Genomic DNA, 27966 nt, shown 5'->3' on the forward strand with positions numbered 1-27966 from the left:
GCAAGATCTATATTTCGAGTTTTGCTCTGTGGTTTAGACAGGAATGAATGGGCAGTTTCAGGGGCAGTACGTCGCAAATATGTGGTTTCGATCATGACTTTGTCTGATAGTATGAGAACATTTCCTAAAAGAATCCATCACTGATTCTTCCTATCAGATAATTCTAGTTGGCTCACATAGATGTTGAGCATAATTGCAAGTCTGCTCCCATTTGACCATGTCATCAAGAGTGTCCAAATCACTTAACTCAACAATAATCTTTGGGTTTGTGATGTCCCTAACTACTGAGTTCGGTACAGAAAGTTCAAGTGGTCTGTGAATGTAAACAGTGTCTGGAAAACACTTGGCCATTGTTACTTTGCTTGAGCTTACCAGGTCCTTTTAAATACTTTTTTTCTCCTATAACTCAGAAGAGTTATAAATGCCATAAATAACACAATCAAGTGTATAAAGTGGCGTAAATATCAAATAAATAATAATAAATTTGGTGGCTGGATCCTGTGACAGTATTATAGCAAATTGCTCCTAAATGATTGTAGTTGCCTTAGTCATCGAACACATAATTAAGTAAGTGGGAGTGAGGAGCGAAAACTTTTGCAAACCTCAAGCAAACCTTGACTCCTTAACTGAGTATTGTGAATGTGTTGGCTGCTCTGTTCGATGTACAACAAGAGTTCAAATAGAGTTCTCTGGCAATGTAGGTAAAAGGTTACCGATATGAAAAAGGATACTATGAGTAAATGTCTAAAGTCAAACACTAAAAATGATTGAAATTAAACCAATAACCACATGAGGTGGTACTTTTTCAGATAAACTGTGGCAAATGGAAATATTTAAATCTCCCTAAAGAAAAAGATTGATTTGCAAATGAATGACACAGACTGTCTGACAAGTACTGGCAGTCTTGACTGTGTGACTCACAGAAGTATCAGGGCGTTTTATGGAGAAATGTTATGCCTTCTGTAGTGATAATTGGACTTACTAGCATACTTCCAAGTCATGTTTGGTTAAGGATTCAGTTGAATATTTCCGATTGCAGATGTAGGTTTTGTATCAAGGACATCATTTGTTTTGATGCCTAGGTGATGCTTACGATATCTGGAGAGCTGGAGTCAGATGATCATGAACTATGCAATATTCTAGAGTACTATATTTAGCAGTTTACATACTCAGTGATGTACATACTCCGATAACTGGGCAACATTCTTTGTTTCCAAAATGGTGTTTTCTTTTCATGAAATAAAGCAATGGGTGTTGGCAAACATCGTAATTTTTTTATTAAGCTGAAAGCTGTATAAACTGATCTCTGTGAGGTGATCCTACTGCGAGCTTGTTTTATTGTTATCACTGACATGAATAAAAGTATTTAAAAGACAGGGTGTCCTCAGTAAACATAGGTTATGCAATGTCATTAAAATTGCCAGATGTGGTTTAAAAGTTTGGCTACCATCAGCCCTAAAAGTCTATGCAGGTTTTTTTTTTAAACATGAACCAAATATTTTACTATTTACCATAATAAGTGATTTATGTAGATCATGTTAACAAATAGAAAAGAGCATAGCAGTTAGCATAGCATTAGCATAGCAGAAGAAAATGAACATAGCTAAAGAAAAAAAAGCATTCGAAGTTTATGGATTAAAAATAGCTCTATAGATGCCAGTCTTTGTTTTAAAGTGAGTCCCTATGAGTCCCTGGGTAGATTAGTATGTTGCTATATTTGTGAAGGTCAACTAGTGTCAGAAAAAAAAAAAACTATTCGCCCATTACTTCTCCCCTCGATTGTTACGCTTAATTATTTATAATAGAATATTACATTTAGTATGTAATAAAAGCTGTGTATAGCAAAACATAGAAGCTTTAATGCCTTTAGTGTCAATATTTGGCTGTTGAATATAGGGCTGTCGCGGTGAAAGAATTTTCCCTTGCGATATTCAACCTCAATATCGCGCCATTGTTTTTGAAAATTACTTAATTTATCTGGATTTTAGAGCTATACAAACAAGCTTTATTGTTAGGCTATGATTTGGTATATTATTGCTTTATAATGACAAAGATGAGACAGCTTTAAGACCAATGAAATGCGTGTTTAATGTTAAATACAGAACACAGCAGGGATGCGTGTCTTTTCTCTATTAAAAAAAGGTTTAAATTAAGCTTCTAGCCTAGGCTAGATATACACTGTGAAACGAAAAAAAAGTGTTTAGGCTAAATATTTTAAATGCAAATCTAATCAAAATATGGTAAAAAAAAAATAGAATAAAGAATAAAGTCTGAGCCGCTCAGGTGGCGCAGCGGTAAAAAGAAACGCGCTGCAACCAGGGCTGGATTCTGAGAGCGTGGTATCGAGTCCAGCCTTGCTTTACCGGTTTGAAGCTGAGTGGCTATATGAGCAACGATTGGCCGGTTGCTCATGTGGGGGGTGGGACAAAGAACCGGATGTGGGTCTCTCTCTGTCAGAATGCGATTGCGTTCTCTGCCGGCTGATTGGAGGCGCTTACACAGAGATGGGAGAGGGTGCCCTTAGGGTGTGTCTCTCCGCATGCAACGCTAGGTGGCGCCGAACTCGTCAATGTGTGGGTGGCAAAGATGCATCTGGCTGCTGCTCGTGTTTCGGAGGGGATACGGGTTAGCTTCAATCACCTCCGTCAGGGCAGGGTTCGGCATAGACAGAGAGGAAGCACGATGCTAATTGAACAATTGGATGCGCTAGAAGGGGAGAAAAAGGGGTAAAAATTTATTTAAAAAAAAAAAAAAAAAAAAAAGAATAAAGTCTGTAAGAGTTTAAACCTGCGTTATCATGCGCGCTAGAAGAACCAACACGTTCATCTGATGTGGTTTAGAGAGAATCTGAGTGGGTTAGCGATGTTCCCCTCGGTACTAAAACTCTCTCTGATGGGGCTCGTTACACTAATACACGTGTACTGTACCTGCATGCGACTTTACAATGCGACAAGCTATCTAATTAGTAGGTATAATTAACATAACAATATATACTACTGTACATTTCAAGTTATTATTCGTTTCAATACATTTTTATTCAACGAAAAAATACATTTAAACAGGGCTCTAGAGTGCGACCAATTTGGTCGCACATGCGACCTAATTTCTCAATGGTGCGACTAAAAAAAATCTCAGGTCGCACCGGTGCGACCAGGCTTCCGAAGGAAAAAAAACAGACACACATTAGGCCAATATCATGGTCTAAACCAATCAGAGATAGTGAAGGGCGGGACAATATTGTAGCGGTGATATGTAAGCAACATTCAGCTCAGCCAATCAGAATGCAGCACCAGGTTTATACATGTGCGTTCGGATGTTCTGCAGTTAATTTAGTTTTGTATATGAGACTCGCCGGATGTCCCCAGAATGGAAGTTCGGGTTCTGGAGCTCGGCGGTGTAAAGTGTTGTAATGCTCACCGAAGTCCTGACTAAACAGTTAAAGTGACTCGACCCTGTTGTGTGCCTTTATTCCCACACCTCCACCACCGCACAGCAAAAGACCCGCAGCATCCCCACCGGACAGCGGCTAGGTGAGCCGACCCTCTAGTAGCAAGTGGCTAATGCTAGCGAGTTAAAGTAAAAACACAATATTTTCGTTAATAAAATATAAAAATAACTGAAAGACCATAATATATTAGAATACATGTAGTCAAAATACACAGTGAGTGCACCGCAAGCGATTTTGGGAATCTGTGTAAAAGATTCAGTAAAGCAGATAATATAATGCACTGCATTTAAGATTACACTCTAACACTCTAGAGCCCCATACACACACACACACACACACACACACACACACACACACAAACCCACACATATATATACATAAAATTTTAAATATACACACACATAAATAGATATACTCACATACATACACATTTACTCTATTATTATAATTTTTATAAAAAATAATTGCTATAATTAGACTATAATACTATAATTAACTGTAAAGAGCATGGGAAGACCATGGCCGGCAATAGTGTATTTGTGACTGGTTCTAATACATTTTGAATTGAAAGGCTGAAAAAACCCAATGCATCTATAAAACACATTACATGCGGCGATAAATGCACTGCCCGAGTGTCCCCCTCTCCCCACTGCCTTTCAGCGGCAGGCAGTAGCAAACAGATCATCAGACGAGGCCATGTTGACCAGATTGTTAGTTAATATTGCCTGTATGGACAGTGATAAAAAAAAAAAAAAAAAAAAAAAGTGAACCTGTGAAAAACTGCGGTGTTAAATGCGATGCAGTCGAAAATTTGGGTGCACCTAACTTTTGTGCTGGTGCACCTAAGAAAAAAAGTTAGACGCACCAGTGCAACCAGTGCAAAAAGTTAGTCTAGAGCCCTGTTAAATCATTCCAGCAAGACCAGCAAGAGAATATTTGCAGGCTGCAATGCCATATTAACTGTCATTAAGTGTTTTAGTGCGCCAAGCCTGTTTGAATATAGTCTAAATTACAAGTATTTACTGAGTGTGAACTCAATTTGATCATTAATAAACTTGCCTATAATTCCTGTTGCGATTGTTTACATTTTAAAACACAAAGCCTGACACTCAGCAGCAACGCATGCGAACAGGTTGCGTGAAAATGTCGCTCTTAGCTCATTTTCATTATGAATTCATTGAACATTTATTACGCCCGAATGTAAGCGTAAAACAAGATGGACCCTGCAACAATATATAAAAAAAAAAAAAAAGAAAAGAAAGAAAGAAAAAACGTGAACACCGCGGTGTTGCGGTTGCTTGGCATGCCCTGCGGTTGGCTGGTCTATACCGCGATATTTCAAAATTGCGGTTAGCGCGACAGCCCTAGTTGAATAACATTGTTTTAAAAATCTCTTCTAGGCTATTATTCATGGAAAAAGTGTTGCGTTCAAATGTCTCTTGACTAAGGGGATAATGAACGTACAGGTTTTGGATGGCCAGCCCTTCAGTGTAGTTAGTCTGAGTCATTGGATCTGTGTTGGCACAGTGATGCCAGACGCACTGTGCCGTAATAATATCAACACTAAGATTAATTTCAGAGTAATGGGGTAAACCCTGGGTAAAAACGGCATCTAAAAGTCAGCTGTGGTAGATCAAACTAGTGTCACTGCTTAATATGGTAATTTGTCATCTTTCTTCATGACAGCTAATCCTAAAACTGTTAATAATCCTGTGTTTCTATTTGGTTTAAAAGTTAATAATGGCCCTTTAATGTTAACAGCTCTTTCACTCCCTCAATGTTTATGGTATACTAAAAATTGTATTTGTTTGAAGTGTAAATGCTCACCAAGCACTTTATCAGGCATACACATTGTATACCAAACCTACCACATTGTATAAACAAAACCTACCACACAGACCAGCTTTGTAGTAAAGGCAAGGTTTGGGAGGTGGACCATTCTCAGCAATGCAGTGACAATAAAATGGTAATGGTAGTGTGTGTGGTTCCGGTGTGAGTGTATTAGGTGTAGCTGTGTTGTTTGATACTGTTTAAACTTACTGGCCTCTTTATCAGCAACACATAACCCATACCCTGTCAGCACTTGTTACAAGTTAATGGGGACTAAAGCTTTTTATTTTTCATTAACAATACAAACCATGTAAAGACATCACTAAACTTATTGGTCAGATGTTACTAAGGCAGGAGCAAGAAAGTAAACACGGGAAAGGATCCTGTGTTTAGGACTAGGTCATATTTAATTGTATAGAAATATGGAGTGGTGGCATACAGTGGTGTTCAAAAAAATAGTGATTTTAAAAAAGTGAATAAAGCACAAAATCATTATAATAACTTTTATTTCCATAAATGCAAATGCACTGAAAATACTACACTTTCAATTCTAAATCAAAACATTAAAAACATTTAGCCAGTTTGTGTTCATCCTTTACAGAAAATTAAGAAAAATGAATATTAGGCTGTTCAAAATAATAGCAGTGCAGCATTTTTCTTTAAAAACTCAAAAAATGTATCTATAAACTGAAAATGTTTGAGGTTTCACTTTACTTTAAATTACTGAACGAATATTTAGTGGCATAACAATTGTTTCCGAGATCTGTGTTGCATGGAGTCGACCAACTTCTGGCACCTCTGAACAGGTATTCCAGTCCGGGATGATTAGACTACATTCCACAGTTCTTCTGCAATTTTGGGTTTTGCCTCAAAAAAACGTGTTTCAGATATCAGCCCACAAGTTCTCTCTGGGATTGAAGTCAGGGGATTGGGCTGGCCACTCTATTACCTCAATCTTGTTGGTCTGTAACCAAGATGTTTTGGGTCACTGTCATGTTAAAACACCTATTTTAAGGGCATTTCTTTTTCGACATAGGGCAACATGATCTGCTCAAGTATTCTGATATATTTAAACTGATCCATGATCCCTCGTATGTGATAAATAGGTGTAACACCATGGTATGAAAAACATCCCCATATCATAGTTTTGTACCACCATGCTTTACTGTCTTCACAGTGCACTCTGGCTTTAATTCAGAGCTCAGGGGTTGTCTGACATACTGTCTACGGCCACTTGACCCAAAAAGAACAATTTTGCTTTCACCAGTCCACAAAATGTTGAGCCATTTCTCTTTGGACCAGTCAGTGTGTTCCTTGGGAAATTTGAACCCATTCAGGACGTCTTTTTCTTAACAACGGGACTTTGCTGGTTCTTGCTGGTAAATTGGCTTCACTTAATCATCTTCTGTACTCACTGGTAAATTTAGATGTTCCTTGATCTTTCTGGAGGTGATCATTGGCTGAACCTTTGCCATTCTGGCTATTCTTTGATCCATTCAAACAGTAGTTCCACGCTTCCTTCCGCATCTTTCAGGTTTTGGTTGTCACTTTAAGGCATTTGAGATCATTTTAGCTGAGCAGCCTATCATTTGCTGTACTTCTCTGTATGTTTTTTCCCTCTACAATCAACTTTTTAATCAAAGTACACTCTTCATCAGAACAATGTCTGGAACAACCCATTTTACCCAGTATTTCAGAAGGAAATGCGCTATGACCAACCTGTGCAACATTTGCCACCCTCCTACCTCAAATAAGGGCCAAATTGACACCCGTTCTTCTGCAGAATGAATGACTTCACCAATTGAACTCCTCACTGCTATTATTTTGAACAAGCCCCTTTCAATCAATGCTTCAATTACAATTGAGCAGCATGCATGCCCTAATTGTATGGTTTGTTTTGTTTTCAATACTCTACTACACTTTCAAGTAAATTTTTTGCTATGTAGAAATAGCATTTCTACTAAAAACATTGATTTATCAAGTTAATGGTGTTGGACTGCTATTTTTTTGAACACCACTGTACATAGCATTCCTGGTATAGATGTGGTAATTATCTGGGTGAGTTGCTAGGCTAAACTACATAAGCAAAATGCCGAATTCAGTTTGCAGAGAAGTCGTGTGCTGCCTTTAGACGACAAGCAGAAAAAGGAAGCTAATGCTAAGAATGTACCATGACATGCTAACCATCAATGTTTTCAACCAAAGTTTTTTAGATTAAACCACATTCTGTCCACAAACAAACCGCTTCCGAGTTTGGGACCTGACCGAGGCCACCTCCTAAGGGTCTCTGTGTTTATTTTGAATTGGACCCAAGTGTGATTACTGTGCTCACATCAACCCAAACTAATCACAAGGAGGAAAACTGATTTAGTTTGATTTACACAGGCTAAAAAGTGCAGGTGTAAAACGCTGCAGTATGACTCTGATTTTAAATTGAATAATTTCTTGGTGGATCCGATGCAGAGAATCTATATGATTTGTAAAGGTTTATAATTAACACTGTAAAAAAAAAAAAAAAAATTCCCTTTAAAAAGTTTAAGAATTTGGGAATTTTGTAAAAGGAATTTAACACCTCTGCATACACTAGTTAATTGGGGTGCACCAGTTTTCCTATTTGGTTGTTGCCTTTGTTTGTAGTGGTTAAAAATAGTGTGGTTCTATAAGCGGGTGGGGTGGCCAAGCAGACATCCTCGGCAGCCCCAGCCATGACAATGCATGACAGCCACCCTCTCCTCTACTCCCACCCATAAATAATCTGCCCAACCATACATGTTGGCACTCAACTGCCTTTTTTGGGCACATGTCTACCCTGCCATTTGTTTGTGGAGCAGAGGGTAACCGTTTTAAAAGCAGCATAGACCTGAGCATAGCATCTTGCTCCAGTGTAATTCTGGACTTGCCCTTGGGTGAGCTTGGTTGGCCTGTGTGCTGCGGCTTACACTAAAATCTGCATTAGTTGACTTCTGTCAGTTTCTTGCTTACACTACTGAACAAACTGTCTTGTACATTAAGTAATGTGTCTTAAGAGTCTGATCACATGAATTGGTGGTGAAATGACCTATTCCATGATCTATGTAGTAAAATGAGCTGATAAAAATGCAAATATGCAGTTGAATAGTGCTTGCATAGTATATGTCCAGCCTTAGACCCATTTGTCTAAAGGCTTATTTAGAGTTGGTGCTACATTTCATGGGCTATTTGTGGAGGCATGTAATGAACTTAGGGTTAAGGTTTGCTTTAAGCAGCTTTAAGCTTCTCCTCTTTGAATTGCCAAGTTTAGGCATGGGATCAAACTTATGAGGAAAAATAAATCACCCAGATTAATGAATTCATCACAGGCTTTTATTAGGTATTGCATAACTAAGGTTGATGTTTTAGCCATGATGACTTGTTACATGTGATGCTTTTTACATTTATCTGTATAAATAGTCATGTGGTGATGTGGGATTTAATTCGTCATGGCTGGTACACTATGGAGTATAGAGTGAAGGCTGCACAGAGCTTTGACCTCAAACCCTAATTTAATAGCTTTGTTTTATCCACAGCTTTGTATAATAAGCAGGATACCGAATATACCTTGTAAATAGTTGAGTAAAGCCTAAAGGAACATCTGCAGACATTACAGCTGGATAAAGTAATTTTTGCTTAACTGTACATTTATGTCTAAATACAATACAATACATTATAATAATGTTTGTTTTTTCCTCTAATATAAATCGATACTTTGCCAGCTAATTAGCTAACCTCTAATATAGCTTTGCAATGTTACACAGTTCAGCCCCTGCAGAAATTGTTCATTTAAACGTTTGGTAGGGATGTCCCGATCACGGTTTTTTGTTCCCGATACCGATCCCGATTATTAATTTTGATCCCGATCCGATACTGATTCTCAAACCGATACTTGTCTAGATAAGAACTAGATAATACTGTTCACACAGTGCACACTTCAAGTACATTACAATTATTCAAATTAATCCAGTGTATATGTTTAACAACTAAATAGCTCTGCAGTGCTAAAGGAAAAAATGCTGCATCCAAGCTATTGCTTAATGTTTTTGTATTTTTACAAAATCAATCAAAATGAGTGAGATAATTAGTTTTACTTTAAACTTTACATTCAAAGAAAAAAAAATGTTTAATGCAGTGATACACTAAAAATGATCAGAAAGCAGCTTAACTTGAATATAAGAAAAAAAGTTACTTAAAAGCATTACAGTAAAACCTGAATACCAAAATAAAATGGAAAGGCTCTTTTGTTATGAAGGAAAGCCAGTTCTTAAAGTGCTTGTATTGTGACAATGGTTTGATGGACGTTTGTACACGAAGTGAATGTGTTTTGACCCTTTAGGCCTTCCATAGAACATGAAACAGCGTGCTTGACTCAACTGTCGGCTATTCGGTACCGTAACAGAAGTTAATAAAGTGTTCTGCTCCCGACAATATGTGAATATACTGTGCATTTATTTCTTTATTAAGCGAGTGCATCACTACGTTGTTTTGTAAACCGGTGTGATCCTTAACTCACACACACTCTCACACACCTCCCACCGCCTCGTGAAACGCTCACACTGCAGACGTTACACTTCACTGTTGGACTTGTTTTACTTTTCAATTTAAAGTATTTCCACACAGCGGACATGCTGACGTAACACAAAAGATCGGGATTAAGATCGGGTTTAGTAAAGCCGATTCCGATCAATAAAAAAATGGCTTGATCGGCCCCGATCCCGATCTTTGAGATCGGATCGGGACATCCCTAACGTTTGGTAATATGTTGATTCGTGCCTTCTCATGAAGCTTGCATGTTTGGTTTAAAACAAAAAAATAATTGATTAAAAAATACATTTATTTTTCTTCAGTTATAGCGGCTCAGTGACACTTTTTGTGTATGCGCGCATTGCAGTGGCTATCAAGGAAGGAAATACATTTTAAATGGATCTTACAGTTAAATCAAATGAATGTGACTCAATGTGATATTACAGGGGCACTCCATGGGCCAGTCAGATTTTAACTGGGGCCAATGCCCCTGTGGCACCGCCCCTGGATCCACCTCTGACTTTGCAACTGAATGGTCAAAATTTCCAAGTTTTTAGAAACACACATTTTTTTTGTTATGTATAGCCTTGGTAGAGGAGTGGAGGTTGTTATAGCCACAGGGGGAGGGGCTTATCTATAATTTTGACTTTGGAAGAGAACGAAACAAGTCAAGTGTACTCATAAGTTGTATATGTGGCTTTTTCAAATTGCTGATATATAATCCTAAATTCTAGTATATTTAGTCACAATGGTGTATTGTATTAGAAATCTTCTGAAAGGTTTTGTTGTCCACAGATTTTTAATGCTGTTCATCGACCTTTTCCGTAGCCATTTAAACATCTTGTAAAAGCTTTCTAAAGTATAATGACTAATTTATCATATTGATTCTTTAATAGCAATATTACATTACCTTGCTTTTGTTAGATTTCTATATTGATTTACAGTAAAAAATAGATAACATACAGTGTGGGCCATTTATATGGATACACTTAAATAAAATGGGAATGGTTGGTGATATTAACTTCCTGTTTGTGGCACATTAGTATATGGGAGGGGGAAAACTTTTCAAGATGGGTGGTGACCATGGCGACCATTTTGAAGTCGGCCATTTTGGATCCAACTTTAGTTTTTTCAATGGGAAGAGGGTCATGTGACACATCAAACTTATTGAGAATTTCACAAGAAAACAATGGTGTGCTTGGTTTTAACGTAACTTTATTCTTTCATGAGTTATTTACAAGTTTCTGACCACTTATAAAATGTGTTCAAAGTGCTGCCCATTGTGTTGGATTGTCAATGCAACCCTCTTGAGGTTTCCATTGATGAAGAATGGCCCCACTATCTTTGTACCCCATATACCACACCATACCATCAATTTTTGTGTTCCAACAGTCTTGGAGGGATCTATCCAATGTGGGTTAGTGTCAGACCAATAGCGGTGGTTTTGTTTGTTAACTTCACCATTCACATAAAAGTTTGCCTCATCACTGAACAAAATGTTCTGTGTAAACTGAGGGTCCTGTTCCAATTTTTGTTTTGCCCATTCTGCAAATTCAGTGCGCCGATCTGGGTCATCCTCGTTGAGATGCTGCAGCAGCTGGAGTTTGTAAGGGTGCCATTTGGGAGTAGCTAATATCCGCCGAAGGGATGTTCGACTGATGCCACTCTCCAGTGACATGCGGCGAGTGCTACGCTGGGGGTATTGCTGAATGAAGCTAGGACAGCCACTGATGTTTCTTCATTAGTGACAGTTTTCATGCGTCCACATTTTGGCAAATCCAACACTGAACCAGTTTCACGAAACTTGGCAAGCAGTTTGCTAACTGTAACATGGGAGATGGGTGGTCTCGTAGGGTGTCTTGCATTGAAATCTGCTGCAATGACCCGGGTACTGCGTTCACCAGACATCAACACAATTTCTATCCGCTCCTCACGTGTTAACCTCTGCGACATGTCAATGGCTGTAAACAAAGAGAAGCTTGTAAATAACTCATGACAGAATAAAGTTACGTTAAAACCAAGCACACCATTGTTTTTCTTGTGAAATTCTCAATAAGTTTGATGTGTCACATGACCCTCTTCCCATTGAAAAAACTAAAGTTGGATCCAAAATGGCCGACTTCAAAATGGCCGCCGTGGTCACCACCCATCTTGAAAAGTTTTCCCCCTCCCATATACTAATGTGCCACAAACAGGAAGTTAATATCACCAACCATTCCCATTTTATTTAGGTGTATCCATATAAATGGCCCACCCTGTAGATTAGAAAATCACCGTTTAACATTTTTGTTTGGTCCATTGGAGGCACCCCAACTATTCTAAAGTCAAGTGTTCCTATAAAACATTTTGTATATGGCATAAAGCAATGATGCATTTACCATTTATGTGGAAAAAAACATATTGAGCTTTACCATGACACCTAAAATAACACAGTAACTCAAACGCATAGTAAAAGCGGGACTTTATTATAAATACACAGCCAATATACATTGCTCAGGCACAACATTATGACCACCTCCTTGTTTCTACACTCACTGTCCATTTTATCAGCTCCACTTACCATAAAGAAGCACTTTGAAGCGCTACAATTATTGATTGTAGTTCATCTGTTTCTCTACATACCTTTTTAACCTGCTTTCACCCTGTTCTTCTATGGTCAGGACCACTACAGAGCAGGTATTATTTGGGTGGTGGATCATTCTCAGCACTGCAGTGACACCGACACAGTGGTTGTGTGTTAGTGTGTGTTGTGCTGGTATGAGTGGTATGAGCAGCGCTGCTGGAGTTTTTAAACACGTCACTGTCACTGCTGGACTGAGAATAGTCCACCAACCAAAAATATCCAGCCAACAGTGCCCCGTGGGCAGCGTCCTGTTACCACTGATGAAGGTCTAGAAGATGACCAACTCAAACAGCAGCAATAGATGAGCGGTTATGGCTGATCAGTGTATAGTACATATATTGTATGTGTACAGTACATGTTTTACATACCTAAATCTCTCTGTTTAGGTACATGCTGGCTTTGTCGTTTTGTAGTAAAAATAAGTAAATGAAATTTAAATAAATAAATTACATTAAATTTTAGATTTGTTCTTGTTATCAAAAACTCGTACCATTTGTAAGACTTTTAAAAAAACAAAAGTAGCCTCAAGCTAAAAAGTTCTTGTGAGACCTGCAGATTAGAAAGCAGCATATGAATTAATTTTTGCAAGAAGCGAGTAACTTCAGATCTTCTGGTTGAGCTTTAAAAAATACAATTATGTATTTTGCAAATCATAAAAAAAAAAAAATAATAAATAAATTTCATTTTTGTTTTAAATGCTGCAACCATTTTTAGTATTTAACCTTTAGCTATTTTAAATTTCTTATTATTAAATTCAGTTTCTGAAATCTGTCTCGCTTCTTTTCTTGACAGACTTATCCTGAGCCATGGGGGCATTTTTGGACAAGCCGAAAACGGAAAAGCACAATGTCCATGGAGCAGGCAACGGCCTGCGCTTTGGTCTCAGCAGCATGCAGGGCTGGCGGGTAGAAATGGAGGATGCTCACACTGCAGTGGTAGGCCTTCCTCACGGCTTGGATGACTGGTCCTTTTTCGCTGTGTATGATGGGCATGCTGGTTCACGCGTGGCCAACTACTGTTCGAAACATCTGTTAGAACACATCATTAGCAGCAGTGAGGACTTTCGGCCTGGTCCCGACTCTGTAGAGGGAGTGAAGAGCGGCATTCGTTCAGGCTTCCTTAAGATTGACGAGTACATGCGGAACTTCTCAGAGTTGCGCAATGGCCTAGACCGCAGTGGCTCCACAGCTGTTGGTGTACTCCTCTCACCCGAGCACCTTTACTTCATCAACTGTGGCGACTCGCGGGCTGTGTTAAGTCGTGCCGGCCAGGTGCGCTTCTCCACTCAGGATCACAAGCCCTGCAACCCACGCGAGAAGGAGCGTATTCAGAATGCCGGCGGATCTGTCATGATCCAGCGTGTAAATGGCTCTCTAGCGGTGTCACGAGCTCTTGGAGACTACGACTACAAGTGTGTGGATGGAAAGGGACCCACAGAGCAGTTGGTGTCACCTGAGCCAGAGGTGTTTGAGATTCCTCGTGCTCCAGAGGAGGATGAGTTTGTGGTATTGGCTTGCGATGGCATCTGGGACGTCATGAGCAATGAGGAGCTATGCGATTTTGTGCGTTCCCGTCTTCAAGTGTGCGACGACCTTGAGAAAGTCTGCAATTCAGTGGTGGACACATGTCTACACAAGGTAAGAGTGGAGCTCCATGGAATTCAGTGGCTGCACTGCTGTTTGTATTTTGATTTGTTAAGCTGGTAAGATGGTGCAATGTCAGTGACACTAAAAAGCCTTTAGAGACTAGCAGGAATTCTGGGATGCTGGGTCTCAAAAGCAGACGAGAAGTCAGACATTGCTAATCTACGGCTAGTTTAAAAGACTTGTTCACGCACCAAAGTATTTGTCTGGAAAAAGTAGGCAGTAATACAAGTTTTTTTGAGTAAAAACGTTAAACTTACACATTTGTGCCACCTTTTGTATCCTAAATGAGATATAAGAGCTTTATCCATCACAAGATGATGGAATTTACACAGAATATATGATTTTTCTCCCTTTTTTATATGTTTCTTTAGATGTATAATATGTTGTCAAGTCCTGACAGTGTTGTTTTCCTTTAACCAAAATGGTGTGGAGTTACATTTTGTGAATCCTTTACTAATTATTATAATTCCTTATTATTTTTAGTTTTTCCTCTTTCTTTTGGTCGCTCTGCATACCCAGTTTGGCACAGATTTTACAACTAATGCCTTTCCTGACACAACCCTTATTTTTATCCGAGCTTGGGACCAGCACCGAGAGTTTACAGTGCACCTCCCAGTGGTTAGGCTGTTCGGCCATTCTTCCCCCTCAGACATAACCAAACCGTGCCTGTGTAGACGCCTGATTGGCCTTGTGAATCACTAATTGATCAATCTTTTTCAGCTTCCTCAGATTTTTCAGCTCCCTTTAAAAAGGCTAGTCTTTTTGTTCATTCAGTAAATTATTTGAAGAATACTGTAGTAAATAAACTAAGTTTAACTCTCCCAGCAATCTTTCGAACTACCGGTGAACTAACCAGTACATTGATGTGTTTAAATGATATCCATGGGACATTATGGACAGAAACCTTGGCATTATGTTTGGAAATCTAAGTTAAGGTAAACTTGTAGCAGTCTTGTCCTGTTCTTTACTATAAATGTATTAATAATATGCAATAAACAGGTTTTTTTTCTCAGATTAATTAAGCAAGGCTTGTAGAGTGTTTATTGCTACCACTATTAGCAAAATGGGAATGACAGTTAAGAGCAGTCAGGAATAAGAAACCATGACTTTATGGGCTTGTGTCTGCATTTTTCCCCTCAAAAATGGTTTTGATAGTAAATATGATTAATTCTAGTTTCTATGAATACTTTGCTTAATTAATGTAGCACAAGAGGGAGTTCTGTTATATTTAATATTATTAGCACTCTGATTGCTTTGTATGTCTAAAGTATTAGAGCGCACCCTCAAGTTTGACATTGCTTTTATAACAGTATAAGCAACGGCAGATTATGATTTAATTTTTTCATTTCATTTTTCATTTATTTTTTGTCTGGTCCATCAGGCAACACTAGGCACAAAGCAGGAATACCCTGTACAGGGCGTCAATCCACGGCAGGCATTAGACCACACTTCTTCATACTCATAATGTCACTCATAATGTCATAATGTAGACACCCAGCCCATTAATACCTGTGTCTTAGTGGTGGTGGAATAAACCACTGTGCCGTTCGAGCACCCCGATTATGATTCAATTCTTTCTTGAATACGGCATGTATTATATACATACATAGTAAACTGTAATACAGAGAGACCAGGGTAGCATTTTAGATAGCAATTTTGTCTTTACTAATCCCGGAATCATTTGTTGGGGCTTCATAGCTCAAAGATTTAACTTCTCTTTTTTATCTTCTCACATCTCCAAATAACGACTATTGCGAAAACTTTCTTGTTTTAAACCACTATACATGCAAATCTGCATGTGAATAAATGTTCAGTACTGATTGTTTTTCTCCCTTATGTTTTGCATCATTTTACATCATAAGCAGCAGCACTAATTTCTGATTTACAAAGCTTATATCTGTTTTTTACGCCTTCTTTTTAAATCCAGGGCAGCCGTGACAACATGAGCGTGGTGCTGGTGTGTTTACCAAATGCGCCCAAGGTATCAGAGGAGGCAACAAGAAAAGAGGCAGAGCTCGACAAATATCTGGAGTCTAGAGTTGAGGGTATGTATATTTTTGTGTTGTTCTGCATGTTTTTGCCTCATTTTGCCAGTAACCTGTAATACAATAATACTGTGATCATCAAATGCTCAGCACTTTCTAATATTGTGTTAGCATAGAGTATAGAGGTATTCTTAGCATGGGGAAAAAATTCCATTAATTCCTCCATTAATTTCTCTCTCTCCCTCTCTCTCTCTCTCTCTCTCTCTCTCTCTCTCTCTCTCTCTCTCTCTCTCTCACTCACACACACACAGCAGCAGGTTTCTGATCTAAAAGTCAATCAATGGCTTCTCGCTACACCATGCCAAGTTGTGCATCTACATTAAGTAGTACCCAAGGGTGTACATACAGTTGAGACCAAGTTTCAGCCATTATAAGATTGACTCCACAAACAGTCCTGGAATAACTTACTTATTTTTACATGTTAATGCCAAGTATGTGGACAGCCCTCTGCCAGGCATATAAAGTCAGTCATTTGCTGGCATCTTTGTGGCAGCAGTTTAGGGAAGGCCCTTTTCTATTACAACATGACTGTGTTATGTGCACAAAACTGAGTTTTCTGTGATGAGTATGGTGTGGAGCAACTCCAATTAACTATAAAGAGGATGAATTGGAACAGTGAGCGAGCTGTTTTCCTGCAGGATGGATGCCTGAAATTACAAGTGCTCTTTTTACTGAATGGGCACAAATTTCCACACTTCAATATACACTTCACAGTCCTGGAGGAAGCCTTCTCTTTCCCTTTAGAGGCTGTTAAGTCCCCTAAGAGGCAGCTAGTTCATGTTAATTCTTATGATGCCATCAGCCAGCCGGAAGTCCACACAAATATGATTGTCTATCAGACATGATTGGCTATGTATTGGCCGATGCCCTACAGTGGATTGCTGTCCGTTTCAGGGCTTTTCTGCCTTGTGCCCAGTGTTAACTGGTAAAACCAGACCTGCAATGAACCTGACCAGGATAAAGCAGTTAATCAAATAAAATGACTATAATCATAACGTTTAATTAGCGTATGCATTGTGTATGCATGCTATTATGAGTTGATACCGTTCTAGGTAAACTAACCCACACTAAACATTTTGATGCGGTTTCCTTGGATCTTTATAAAACCTTACTTTAAAAATGTTTACTAATTGTCATTCAGTTCTGTTTAGCTTGGTTCAGTGGAAAGTGAAACGGAAATGTTATACAATTGTGTTGGCTTTTATCTCACCTCTTTATGAATTTGTATTTTAAACATTTCATGATCCAGCTGCCACTGGTGCTCTGGTTTATGTCAGTTAAGTTTAGATTCTGCTTTTCAGTTAGCCTCTTCTTTCTTTCTCTTCGCTTCCTTTTCTCAGTGTATTTTTTGGCAAAGTCACGCGACTTTTGAGTCAAACCAGGGGTCTCTTGCATGAGGAGGTTTATGATTCTGCCATCAGTGTGCACCAGTGCTTAGACGATGTCCAGACACCACTGGCGTTTAGCAGTGCTTTATAATGCGCCACATTAAACAAATGTTTTCCTAGTGCTGTATCTGCAGATATAGTTTAAGCTTAGATCTGGCTTTGTTTACATTTAGAGTGTATTAAACGATCTATTAAAATGACTGTCATTGCTTGTCTGTGTAATGTCCTGTAATGTTGCCCGTTTCATGTTTTAGAGATCATGCTGAAATCAGGCGAGGAAGGTGTTCCAGATCTGGGCTTTGTCATGCGGAACCTGTCTGCTGAGAACATACCAAACGTACCACCAGGAGGTGGTCTTGCTAGCAAGTAGGAACACTTCTTAAGTGTTTGACATTTCTTTTTTCAGCTAAACAAATGTGTGTGTAGTTTTTAAAGTGGCACAAATTTTTGTAGTTTTTAAAGTGAGGAGATGGGTCTAGACTGCAGATAGGTCACTCTAGCACCTGCACTCTTTCTGCACTCTCACACTGTTGTAAATTAAACAGAGAGTGGTTTGGCATTGTTTTGATGAAATAAGCAGGACCGTCCCTAAAAAAAGAAGACGCTATCTAGCTGGCAGAATATGTTGCTTAATGTGCAAGTTAACCATGTTATTGACAATAACACACCCTTCCTACCTTAGCAAATGCTGGCTTTTGAACTTAGCATTGGTAATAATGGGATGGCCGTAATTACTTCCATTACTTTTTGAGGATTGAATTTGACCATCTCAGATGGTCTTTAGCTCTGCAAGTCTGTTGTGTTTTTGGATGTTGCTGATATACAGTGTATCACAAAAGTGAGTACACCCCTCACATTTCTGCAAATATTTCATTATATCTTTTCATGGGACAACACTATAGACATGAAACTTGGATATAACTTAGAGTAGTCAGTGTACAGCTTGTATAGCAGTGTAGATTTACTGTCTTCTGAAAATAACTCAACACACAGCCATTAATGTCTAAATAGCTGGCAACATAAGTGAGTACACCCCACAGTGAACATGTCCAAATTGTGCCCAAATGTGTCGTTGTCCCTCCCTGGTGTCATGTGTCAAGGTCCCAGGTGTAAATGGGGAGCAGGGCTGTTAAATTTGGTGTTTTGGGTACAATTCTCTCATACTGGCCACTGGATATTCAACATGGCACCTCATGGCAAAGAACTCTCTGAGGATGTGAGAAATAGAATTGTTGCTCTCCACAAAGATGGCCTGGGCTATAAGTAGATTGCTAACACCCTGACACTGAGCTACAGCATGGTGGCCAAGGTCATACAGCGGTTTTCCAGGACAGGTTCCACTCGGAACAGGCTTCGCCAGGGTCGACCAAAGAAGTTGAGTCCACGTGTTCGGCGTCATATCCAGAGGTTGGCTTTAAAAAATAGACACATGAGTGCTGCCAGCATTGCTGCAGAGGTTGAAGACGTGGGAGGTCAGCCTGTCAGTGCTCAGACCATACGCCGCACACTGCATCAACTCGGTCTGCATGGTCGTCATCCCAGAAGGAAGCTGACGCACAAGAAAGCCCGCAAACAGTTTGCTGAACACAAGCAGTCCAAGAACATGGATTACTGGAATGCCCTGTGGTCTGACGAGACCAAGATAAACTTGTTTGGCTCAGATGGTGTCCAGCATGTGTGGCGGCACCCTGGTGAGAAGTACCAAGACAACTGTATCTTGCCTACAGTCAAGCATGGTGGTGGTAGCATCATGGTCTTGGGCTGCATGAGTGTTGCTGGCACTGGGGAGCTGCGGTTCATTGAGGGAAACATGAATTCCAACATGTACTGTGACATTTTGAAACAGAGCATGATCCCCTCCCTTCGAAAACTGGGCCTCATGGCAGTTTTCCAACAGGATAACGACCCCAAACACAACCTCCAAGATGACAACTGCCTTGCTGAGGAAGCTGAAGGTAAAGGTGATGGACTAAACCCAATTGAGCACCTGTGGCACATCCTCAAGTGGAAGGTGGAGGAGTTCAAGGTGTCTAACATCCACCAGCTCCGTGATGTCATCATGGAGGAGTGGAAGAGGATTCCAGTAGCAACCTGTGCAGCTCTGGTGAATTCCATGCCCAGGAGGGTTAAGGCAGTGCTGGATAATAATGGTGGTCACACAAAATATTGACACTTTGGGCACAATTTGGACATGTTCACTGTGGGGTGTACTCACTTATGTTGCCAGCCATTTAGACATTAATGGCTGTGTGTTGAGTTATTTTCAGAAGACAGTAAATCTACACTGCTATACAAGTTGTACACTGACTACTCTAAGTTATATCCAAGTTTCATTTCTATAGTGTTGTCCCATGAAAAGATATAATAAAATATTTGCAGAAATGTGAGGGGTGTACTCACTTTTGTGATACACTGTATATGGCTTTTGCTTTGCATACTGAAGTCTTGTATCTGTAGGTGGGGCCAGGGTTTTTATCGAATAACCCTTGTGGTTATGTTTATTTCTAGTTATTACAGTATTAATGCCATGTCCTCTAATGGGTCGATAATCACAGTTTTGGTTATTGGCCTAGCCCTCATGAACAAAAAATTTCTCGAAATAAATATTTTAATAATTTTATGGACTGTAGATGGGGAGGTCCCTACATTTCTTGCAATTGTGTGTAGAGAGACATCACCACAAGTGACCTTTAGTGTGGTAACTAGGCCACCTTTCTTCCTACAGATGTTTAAAAAACGAATGAAATAGATTTACTTGTATTTGGTTCATAGTAAGGATGGTTTAGTTAAACACGTCAAATGAAAACCATGTGTATATCTATTGTATGGAATGTGGATACTGCAAACATACGTTTAAAAGCATCATCAATAAATCTAAATACCTTTTGAATCCGATTTTTTTGCTGCACCACTTGCTGTTTCTGGTTAATGAAACTGATTATTCTGTTAAAATGTGTGTTTAGTTTTAAAAGCTATGAAAACACATCAGAGCATTGCCATAGTCTATGGTGACAGAAATGCTTATCTAAGTTTGAGAATTTAGGTTGAAGTGTTTTAAAATTTGGAAGTGTTTCTTGTCTTTCAGACGCAGTGTAATCGATGCTGTTTACAACAGGCTTAATCCGCACAGAGAAGAAGATGTAAGTTTTCCTTTATTTTTTATCTTTAAATACTAAGTTTAGGTTCAGTCATTAGAGCACATACTAATAAACTTGAAATGCATTATGTCTTGCTTAAATATTTAAAGAAGAAGGAGGAGGAAAAAAAAAATCTCCCTGAAAATACATGTTATATTCTAAGCCTGGTCTCTGTGTTGCTCGTATATGTTCTGTGTTTGTGCATTCCATCTCTGTGAGGTTTTAGACAGATACTTGGTTAAATTGAATGCCAGTAAATTTGCATTGCCTGAAAGTTTGGGCTTCTTGTTTCCTCTGGTTGAGCAAGAGACTTGCACATGTCATGTTCAGTACCTGTTTTCTCGCGCCTACACTTGCACACATTCTGCAGCTGTGAGCTTCTCAGAGTTAGAACTGCCCTAACTTTGATGCTGCACCCTATTTTAAGTTGGTCTTTATGCGAGCCAGGGTAAGCATATAGTGTACTATCTTGGGCAGGTGGCCTGTTTAATCAGGCCTGATCTTTTAACCTGCTCTGTCCACTGACGCTGGCGTCTTGCACCAGGATGACCAAGGAGGTGCAGCTGCTGCAGGCGAGGATGAAAAGAGCAGCGCTACTGCCCACCTGCTGGAGGCACTACGTCAGTTCCGCCTTAGCCATCGGGGCGAGTATCGGCATGTGCTGGAACAAGCCCTCTCCGCCTATAGGCTGTCCAGCCCTCAGGAGCAGCCTGCTTCACAGCCATCCTCCACAGCTACAGAGTCCCTAAATTCTGAAGAGGCAGCAGAGGAGGCAGCCATGCCTGCAGCACTTGACGAGCTTTCCAATCCTCCTATCGCATGATTCTGAGAACCAATTCTTTCATCACAAAAACCCTAACTGTCCTCCTACTTCCCTGGCTCAAGAGCACTACACAGCTTTTTGCATCTTATGGCATGGCTTCCCTTTAGAACACTACTCAGTTCCTGTGCAGGTTCTTGGTTTGTTAACTGGTGTTTGTGTTAGTAATGATTGAAATACAGTATGCCTTCTTAGTTGAACCGTAAAAAAGTCAACTGAAGGATAAAATAATAAAACATTTCATTATGACTAGAAACCTGCCCAGTAACTGTAAATAATAATGATATCCTTGGTATATTCCAGGACTGTGTACAGTCAACATTTTTCTGATGTGCTGCACTTAAAATTATGACCCTGTGAAATCTGTATTCAGCTATAAGTAGGAATATATTTGAATTGAAGTGGTGCTTCTCTCTGATTCCCTTCTTGCCCCCCTTCAGTCCCCCTGATTAGGCTAAAATAAGTGACAGACTGGAGCTTGCCAAGGACGTCAATGACTTTGAGCTTGTGCACGCCAGTACAAGCAGCTGGCCATGCATTGCATGTGCTGCATTTTGGGTTGCCTTTGATTGGTTTCAGTGAGTGTTTATGAGTGCTACAAATCACATTTGACACAATTGTGACAACAGATCTGATGTTTCATGTGTGTATGTGTGTAAAAGCCAAAAATGGACGTTAAGGGTGTGGTGTTGAACAGTGTATCAATGATTAAAGTATTAAGCACACGTTTTTCTGTCTCCTAAGCCTACATGTGTATGACTGAAGTCTCGCATTTGCCCTTGTCTGTTGGGTGTTTGGGAGGATGAAGGACTTGCCAGGGAGTTACCACTAAAAGTTCACAATTGTACATTCAGTGACACTTTGACAATCCAGTTCAAATCCATGGCCCTGTGTTCCTGTACATTGTCAATAATCATTTTCATTGATTTCATGTTCATTTGCCTAAAGATGGCAAGCTCAACATATCACAATTCTCAGGTTTAGTAACATGCTGTTACTATTGCAAACATATCTGTATTTTGCACAGTTTGCACAGAAAGGCTTATCTGTCGCTATGTGAGCTGGATAGTCTGTAATCTTGTCCACACAGTTTAACTGGCATGCCCAAAAGTACTGATGCTTGTCAAGAATTGTTTTTCTTTCTATGTTCAGGGATTCAAATGGTATAATTTGTTAATATAATAGCCGACCTAATTGTGCAATGTATCAATTCTATAATCCACACTGTATTTATTTTGAAAGTGATCATACCTGCATGTGTGCTTCAATGGCTTGATGTTATTTTGCTCTTATTCATAGTTATTTTGTTTCTCACTATTCAGTAATCAACAGTTATTTTTTGGTTTGGGTTAAAGTTCTAGCAAGGCTTTCGATGTTTGTTCTAAAGGGTGTGTTCAATCAACTTTTTTTTTAAATAAATCTTGACGACAATTCATCTGCTTTCTTTGCTCTTGTTTGTTGTTACAATGCTCCTCCCTTTATCCATAGCAGATATGTTCCAAGGCCTCCTGTGGATGCCTAAAACAAATCGGATGATACTTAACCCTATACATACACTATATGACCAAAAGTAATGAGCTACTTGGTAAATTCTGATGTTAAAGCCATACACACTGTTTTAGCAAGACTGTTTTGATGAGTTTGGTGTGGAGAAACTTCAGTGGCCTGCACAAAGATCTGACCTCAACCCCACTGATCACTACTGGGATGAATTAGAGACTAATTTCTCATCAGTGCCCAACCTTAAAATGTTGTTTTGACTTGATGGGTACAAATTATTGATTGGTACCAAATAGAGGCTTTTATAGCCACAAACAGGGTGCGAACTCCACAGTTTTAAAATGGGATGTCCAAATAGCTCATGGTCAGGTGTTTACATATTTTTGACCGTATAGTGTATACCCCCTATACATACATATCTATCATACATATAATAAATAAAATTTATGAACCGGGAACAGTAGGAGATTAACGACAATGCGTTATAACAGAACAGTTACAACATTTTAGCAACAACAGCATTCAACATTTTTTTATGTATCGAGTTGATCATTTTCATAATTTTACTACAGATGCAAATTCTGCCTCGTTTAACTAATAACTGACTTGCCCATAGCATCCCATCAGTATATAAACATTGTATTTTTAAAAAAAATAAAATAACAGTGTAAAAGAGTGAAAGTAACAGTAGTACAGTAATGTGAACATAAACAACATGACTAGTTTATTGTTCTAAATGAAGACTTATTAAACATGCTAATTAAATTATAAAAATGCAGTGCTCGGGTGGTGCAGCAGTCTCCTGTGCTAACCTACCACCACTGAGATTTCAATCTCTTAAGATTTAGTGTTTAAAAATGGTTCCTTAACATAAGTATGAGTTACCTACTGTGAGCTGTAAAGCACCTATGTATGTAGTGCACAGTTAAACTGGTAGCTCAATGATAAAAGTGCTAGACTGTTGATCAGAACATTGCTGGTGCAAACCTCACCACTGCCAAGTTGTATGTGTAAGTTTAATGTGTTTAAATGTTAAAATCAATTTAGGTCTTCACAGGATTTTTATGTAAGGCAGCGTTTTTTATTTTTATTTTAACATAGACAAATTTTATGAGTGGTTTTGATGCTTCTGGTTTTTAGCCCCAGAGTTGTTTTATGTGTGTCTGTAAGTAGGTACAACTAATAACACAAGAACCTAGACCATTTAGATATCTGGCATTGAACAGCAGAATTTCTGAATTAAATTTACATTACATGTATGACTAATTCATACAATTGTATAATATGATCGTCCCAGGTAAGTGCAGTAAAGGGCTCTTTTGCTTGTTCGAAGAGCATGAAAATGACAATGTTGTTTGTTCATGATAAATCAAGTCTGTTTCTCTGCCCACTCTGTTTCCAAGACCTCCTTGTAGCAGCTGCTTACAAATTCTCTAAGGTATCTTTTGGTATTGAAACTATACCTTAGCATTATGTTGTTAGTATGATATTATTAAGTGCTTTTTGACCAGGTTCAAGTCTTGTACAACCAGAAAGGTCAGAGTGCTTTGAAATGTACCCTACTACCCCCTGGTTAAGTTGCATAACATCCATTTTGCATATGTGGAATGATTTTAATTTCCTTTCCACATCCTTTGTCCATCCTGCTGCCTTCTTGGTTTCTGCTAGGCAGTTCTTTCTCCTCAATATTTACTTCTTGATTGCTCATTTCTCTTGTCTTATTTTCTCCCTGTCGCAGAACGGCGGTGACCTGGACGACCCATGGTAGCCAGAAACACCCACGACTACAATCTGCACATGAGAATGTCCTCAGTTCACACAAGAAAGTTCTTACACGTTTTGGTTTTGATTCCAAAAGATTCATAGGAAATGTTTCTGGAAAGAAAACACAGATGCTTCATACAATTATTGGAAGATGAGGAATCAGCAAGAAATTGCAAGATTTTTAGGACTGCAGTATAGATAATTTCCCTTTTTTTTTTTTGGTTCTGTGGTTTTCTTCTCCCCTCTCCCCCTTTAAGTTAATGGTGATTACAAGACTGAGGACTTCAAGGACTTTTGGGGGAGGACTTTCCTGATGGAAAGATGAAAACACCAGCCAGCTGGGAGGTGTTTGGACCTCTCCTGACACTGCAGTGTGCTCTAGCATGGGGCGCATTGCCTGCACCACCTCACCTGGGTCATACCAAGCTGTCCTCTTCACTATCCGCATGTGTAACTTTTCAGAGACATGAACAGTAGGCATTACTCAGTGTTCACATTATTCAGCTCGTCCTGCCACCAAATGCCAGCTACTCTAATTCTGCATCGACATCCTCTTAATTTTTCATCCTGCGGTTTAAGTTTCGTTGTATCCTCTTGCATTTAGTTATTTTGCTTTGTCAGATGCCAGTTTTTGGTGCTTGCTGTATAAAATAGTAGTAGCACACGTTAGAACAAGAGACAACTTGAGGTAAAACAGAACTACTGTATGTAGGGGGTGTAAATACGCGGGGGTTTGATTTTAAGGCTGCGACTGCCTTGTGCACCTTTCAGTTTTGGAGGCAGTCACGATAAAGCAGAGCTTTCCAGTCCAGTTCTGAGGGACGCTTGTCCAAATTGACATTTCCTTCTTTTTCCACATTTGTGTGATTCTCGTATATCCGAAGATTGAGAAAAATCGGGCTGTAGAAGAACTGGATTCAGAACCTCTACTTTTATCTTCAGGTCTTTTATCAAATTTTCCTTTTTCTTCTCCCACATTTTTTCTTTACGCTTGCGCTCCTCATTGTGGCTTCTCCATCTGTAGATTTTTCTCTAAACAAATTTCTACACTAATGTTTTAACTTGCATTTTAAATTTTTCTTGTGGTAAAGCTTTTTTTCTTGAAGCTTTTAAAATCACATTTATATGGTATAGATGTTGTTCACAGTTTGATTTGATTACAGGAATAAAGCATGAATTTAAAGAAAATAATTTAAAAGGCTAGGTATTTTTAAAGCAAAACTGCATGTACATATGTTTCTGAGAGCATATTTAGGGAGCACACACTAATCTCCCTTGGTGCCGGAGGTACTGGTATTTTTTCCCCCCCTCTCTCTCCCTCTCGATTTTTGTCTTGTGTCCTTTCAACCCTCATCCTTATTTCATAATTGGCATAACAGTTATTTACAATCATATTTGTTTTTCAGGTTGAACTGTGCCTGTTCAGAGCGATTGCATTAAATTCTGCCTGCAGGGCACTTGTGTGAATGAATGAATGTACCCCTTGTTTACACCCAAAAGTAAATGCACACATTTATGTGCATGCTTTTTCCTTCTCAAAATGTATTAATAAACACGTCTTATTGATTTAAATTAATTTATCAACATTCACCACATTGTGGGTTAAGTGTTCTGAAACTACGCAGATACACAAGTGGAGGCCTTTTGAAAAATGTTTTCTTTTCTCTGTCTTTATTATTCATGGACCTCACCTGATCTGGTGTGTAGCTTTAAAATGTATCATTCAAATTGCGAATGTCTATGTATATATATATTTTTGCAGTTATAATTATTCACTGGTACAAACATTGTAGCCATATGCTGGAAAGGAAGTAAATTTAATAAATACATTGAATTATTATGATATATTATATAAATGGTGCCTGGGGACACGCACTAGATTTTTGCATATCTACAATTACTGATGACTAGATTGATTGATTAATTGTGACAGATTTTATTTATTCATTCAGGTTTGGCTTTGTGGGATGTGTTTTGTCAGATCGAGCGGAGTTGATGGGAGTTGGGGAACGGAGATTGTAATCAAATTTTTGAGATTGTAAAAGAGTCTCTCGCACTCTTTTGAACTCACTCTGCCTCTCTGACCCGCTCTGCTAACATCCATGTAATTTTAGTCCCCAGTATGATGTGTTTTAGTAGGATTCAATGAACATGATCTGTTATCAATAAAGAATTGCTTAAGGATACTGCTAATACTGACATTTCTTTGTAAAAGCCTTTTTATTTCATATACAAAAAATGCTGTTAATAACATATGGTAGTAGTGGTAGCTCTGCTGGTACTGCTGATTGGAAACCCCAGCACTGTCTAGTTGTTACTGTTGGGCCCTTAATGCCAAGTTCACACTACACGACTAAGTCGTCAGGTCGCTGTACAGTTCACACTACACGACTGAATCTCCTGCACTCGGGAGTCTTTCAGTCGGTGTATATTTCACACTACACGACTGATCGGCGATAGGGGGTTTCACACTACACGATCCATCACCAACTGGAATCGCAGACGAGCTTCTCTGGTCTCCCTTTCTTTCTTTCTTTCTTTTTTTTTTTTTTTACAAAAACACACGTGAGAAGTGACGAGAAGTTTAATGACACCACGTCCAAAAAAATGAACGTCAACAAGTAGCGAGAGATCAAAGGGTTTGTGCGCTGATGTGCAGCGTAATATCAAGGAGGAAAAATAAATGAATCTGAGTGGATTTGGCAACACGAGCAGTACTATATGGCTTGTTTTGTAGTAAGTTTTGCAATGCAGCGTGGGTATTATGTTTTGTAGAGGACGATCAAATCAGAAATACTGTAAAACGTGTGTGTGTCGGTGTATCCTGATATAAACTATATTAATTAAGCCCCTGTCCTCCCCTGCATTTCCCCTCACGCTGTATCCTGCGTTCTCATTGGCTGTTCGACATGTCACTCATTCCCAGTTGCCCGTCTGAGATCAGATATCTGGCGTGCTAGAAAACTCAATCCAGTCGCGGAGCGGTCGGCGAGCCGGTCGGGTCGAGTTGTTGGATAGTTCACACTTAGCGACTGAGAGCCGAGTTTTGATCGCCGAGCAAACGCTGAGTTGCTCCCGACCCGGAAAATCAATCGCCGAGCGAAAATCAGGGCAAAAATCGTGTAGTGTGAACTAGGCATAAGCAAGGCTCTTAATTCTCAATTGCTTGCGTTGTAGTAAAATTTGTGTTCATATTAAGACACAAGAGGGCGTGCTTACCTCACTGAAA

General features: G+C 39.2%; 1 protein-coding gene across 2 annotated transcripts in view; it reads left to right on the forward strand.

Moving 5' to 3' along the window:
* Positions 1–26936, forward strand: part of ppm1bb (protein phosphatase, Mg2+/Mn2+ dependent, 1Bb) — a 42791-nt gene extending 15855 nt beyond the window's left edge. Inside the window, exons 2-6 of one of the 2 annotated variants that reach the window (XM_063002860.1) lie at positions 13230–14074; positions 16011–16128; positions 17771–17882; positions 20602–20656; positions 24712–26936. In XM_063002860.1, the coding sequence (XP_062858930.1) occupies positions 13244–14074; positions 16011–16128; positions 17771–17882; positions 20602–20656; positions 24712–24741 (1146 nt within the window). In that variant the 5' untranslated portion in view covers positions 13230–13243 and the 3' untranslated portion in view covers positions 24742–26936. Of the gene's footprint in view, positions 1–13229; positions 14075–16010; positions 16129–17770; positions 17883–20601; positions 20657–21197; positions 22895–24711 lie in introns of those variants that run through there. The other variant, XM_063002859.1, reaches the window with a different exon arrangement.
* The last annotated feature ends 1030 nt before the right edge of the window (positions 26937–27966 follow it).

This window comes from Trichomycterus rosablanca, chromosome 10 (genome assembly GCF_030014385.1).
Source record: "Trichomycterus rosablanca isolate fTriRos1 chromosome 10, fTriRos1.hap1, whole genome shotgun sequence".
NCBI classification, from domain to species: Eukaryota; Metazoa; Chordata; class Actinopteri; order Siluriformes; family Trichomycteridae; genus Trichomycterus; species Trichomycterus rosablanca.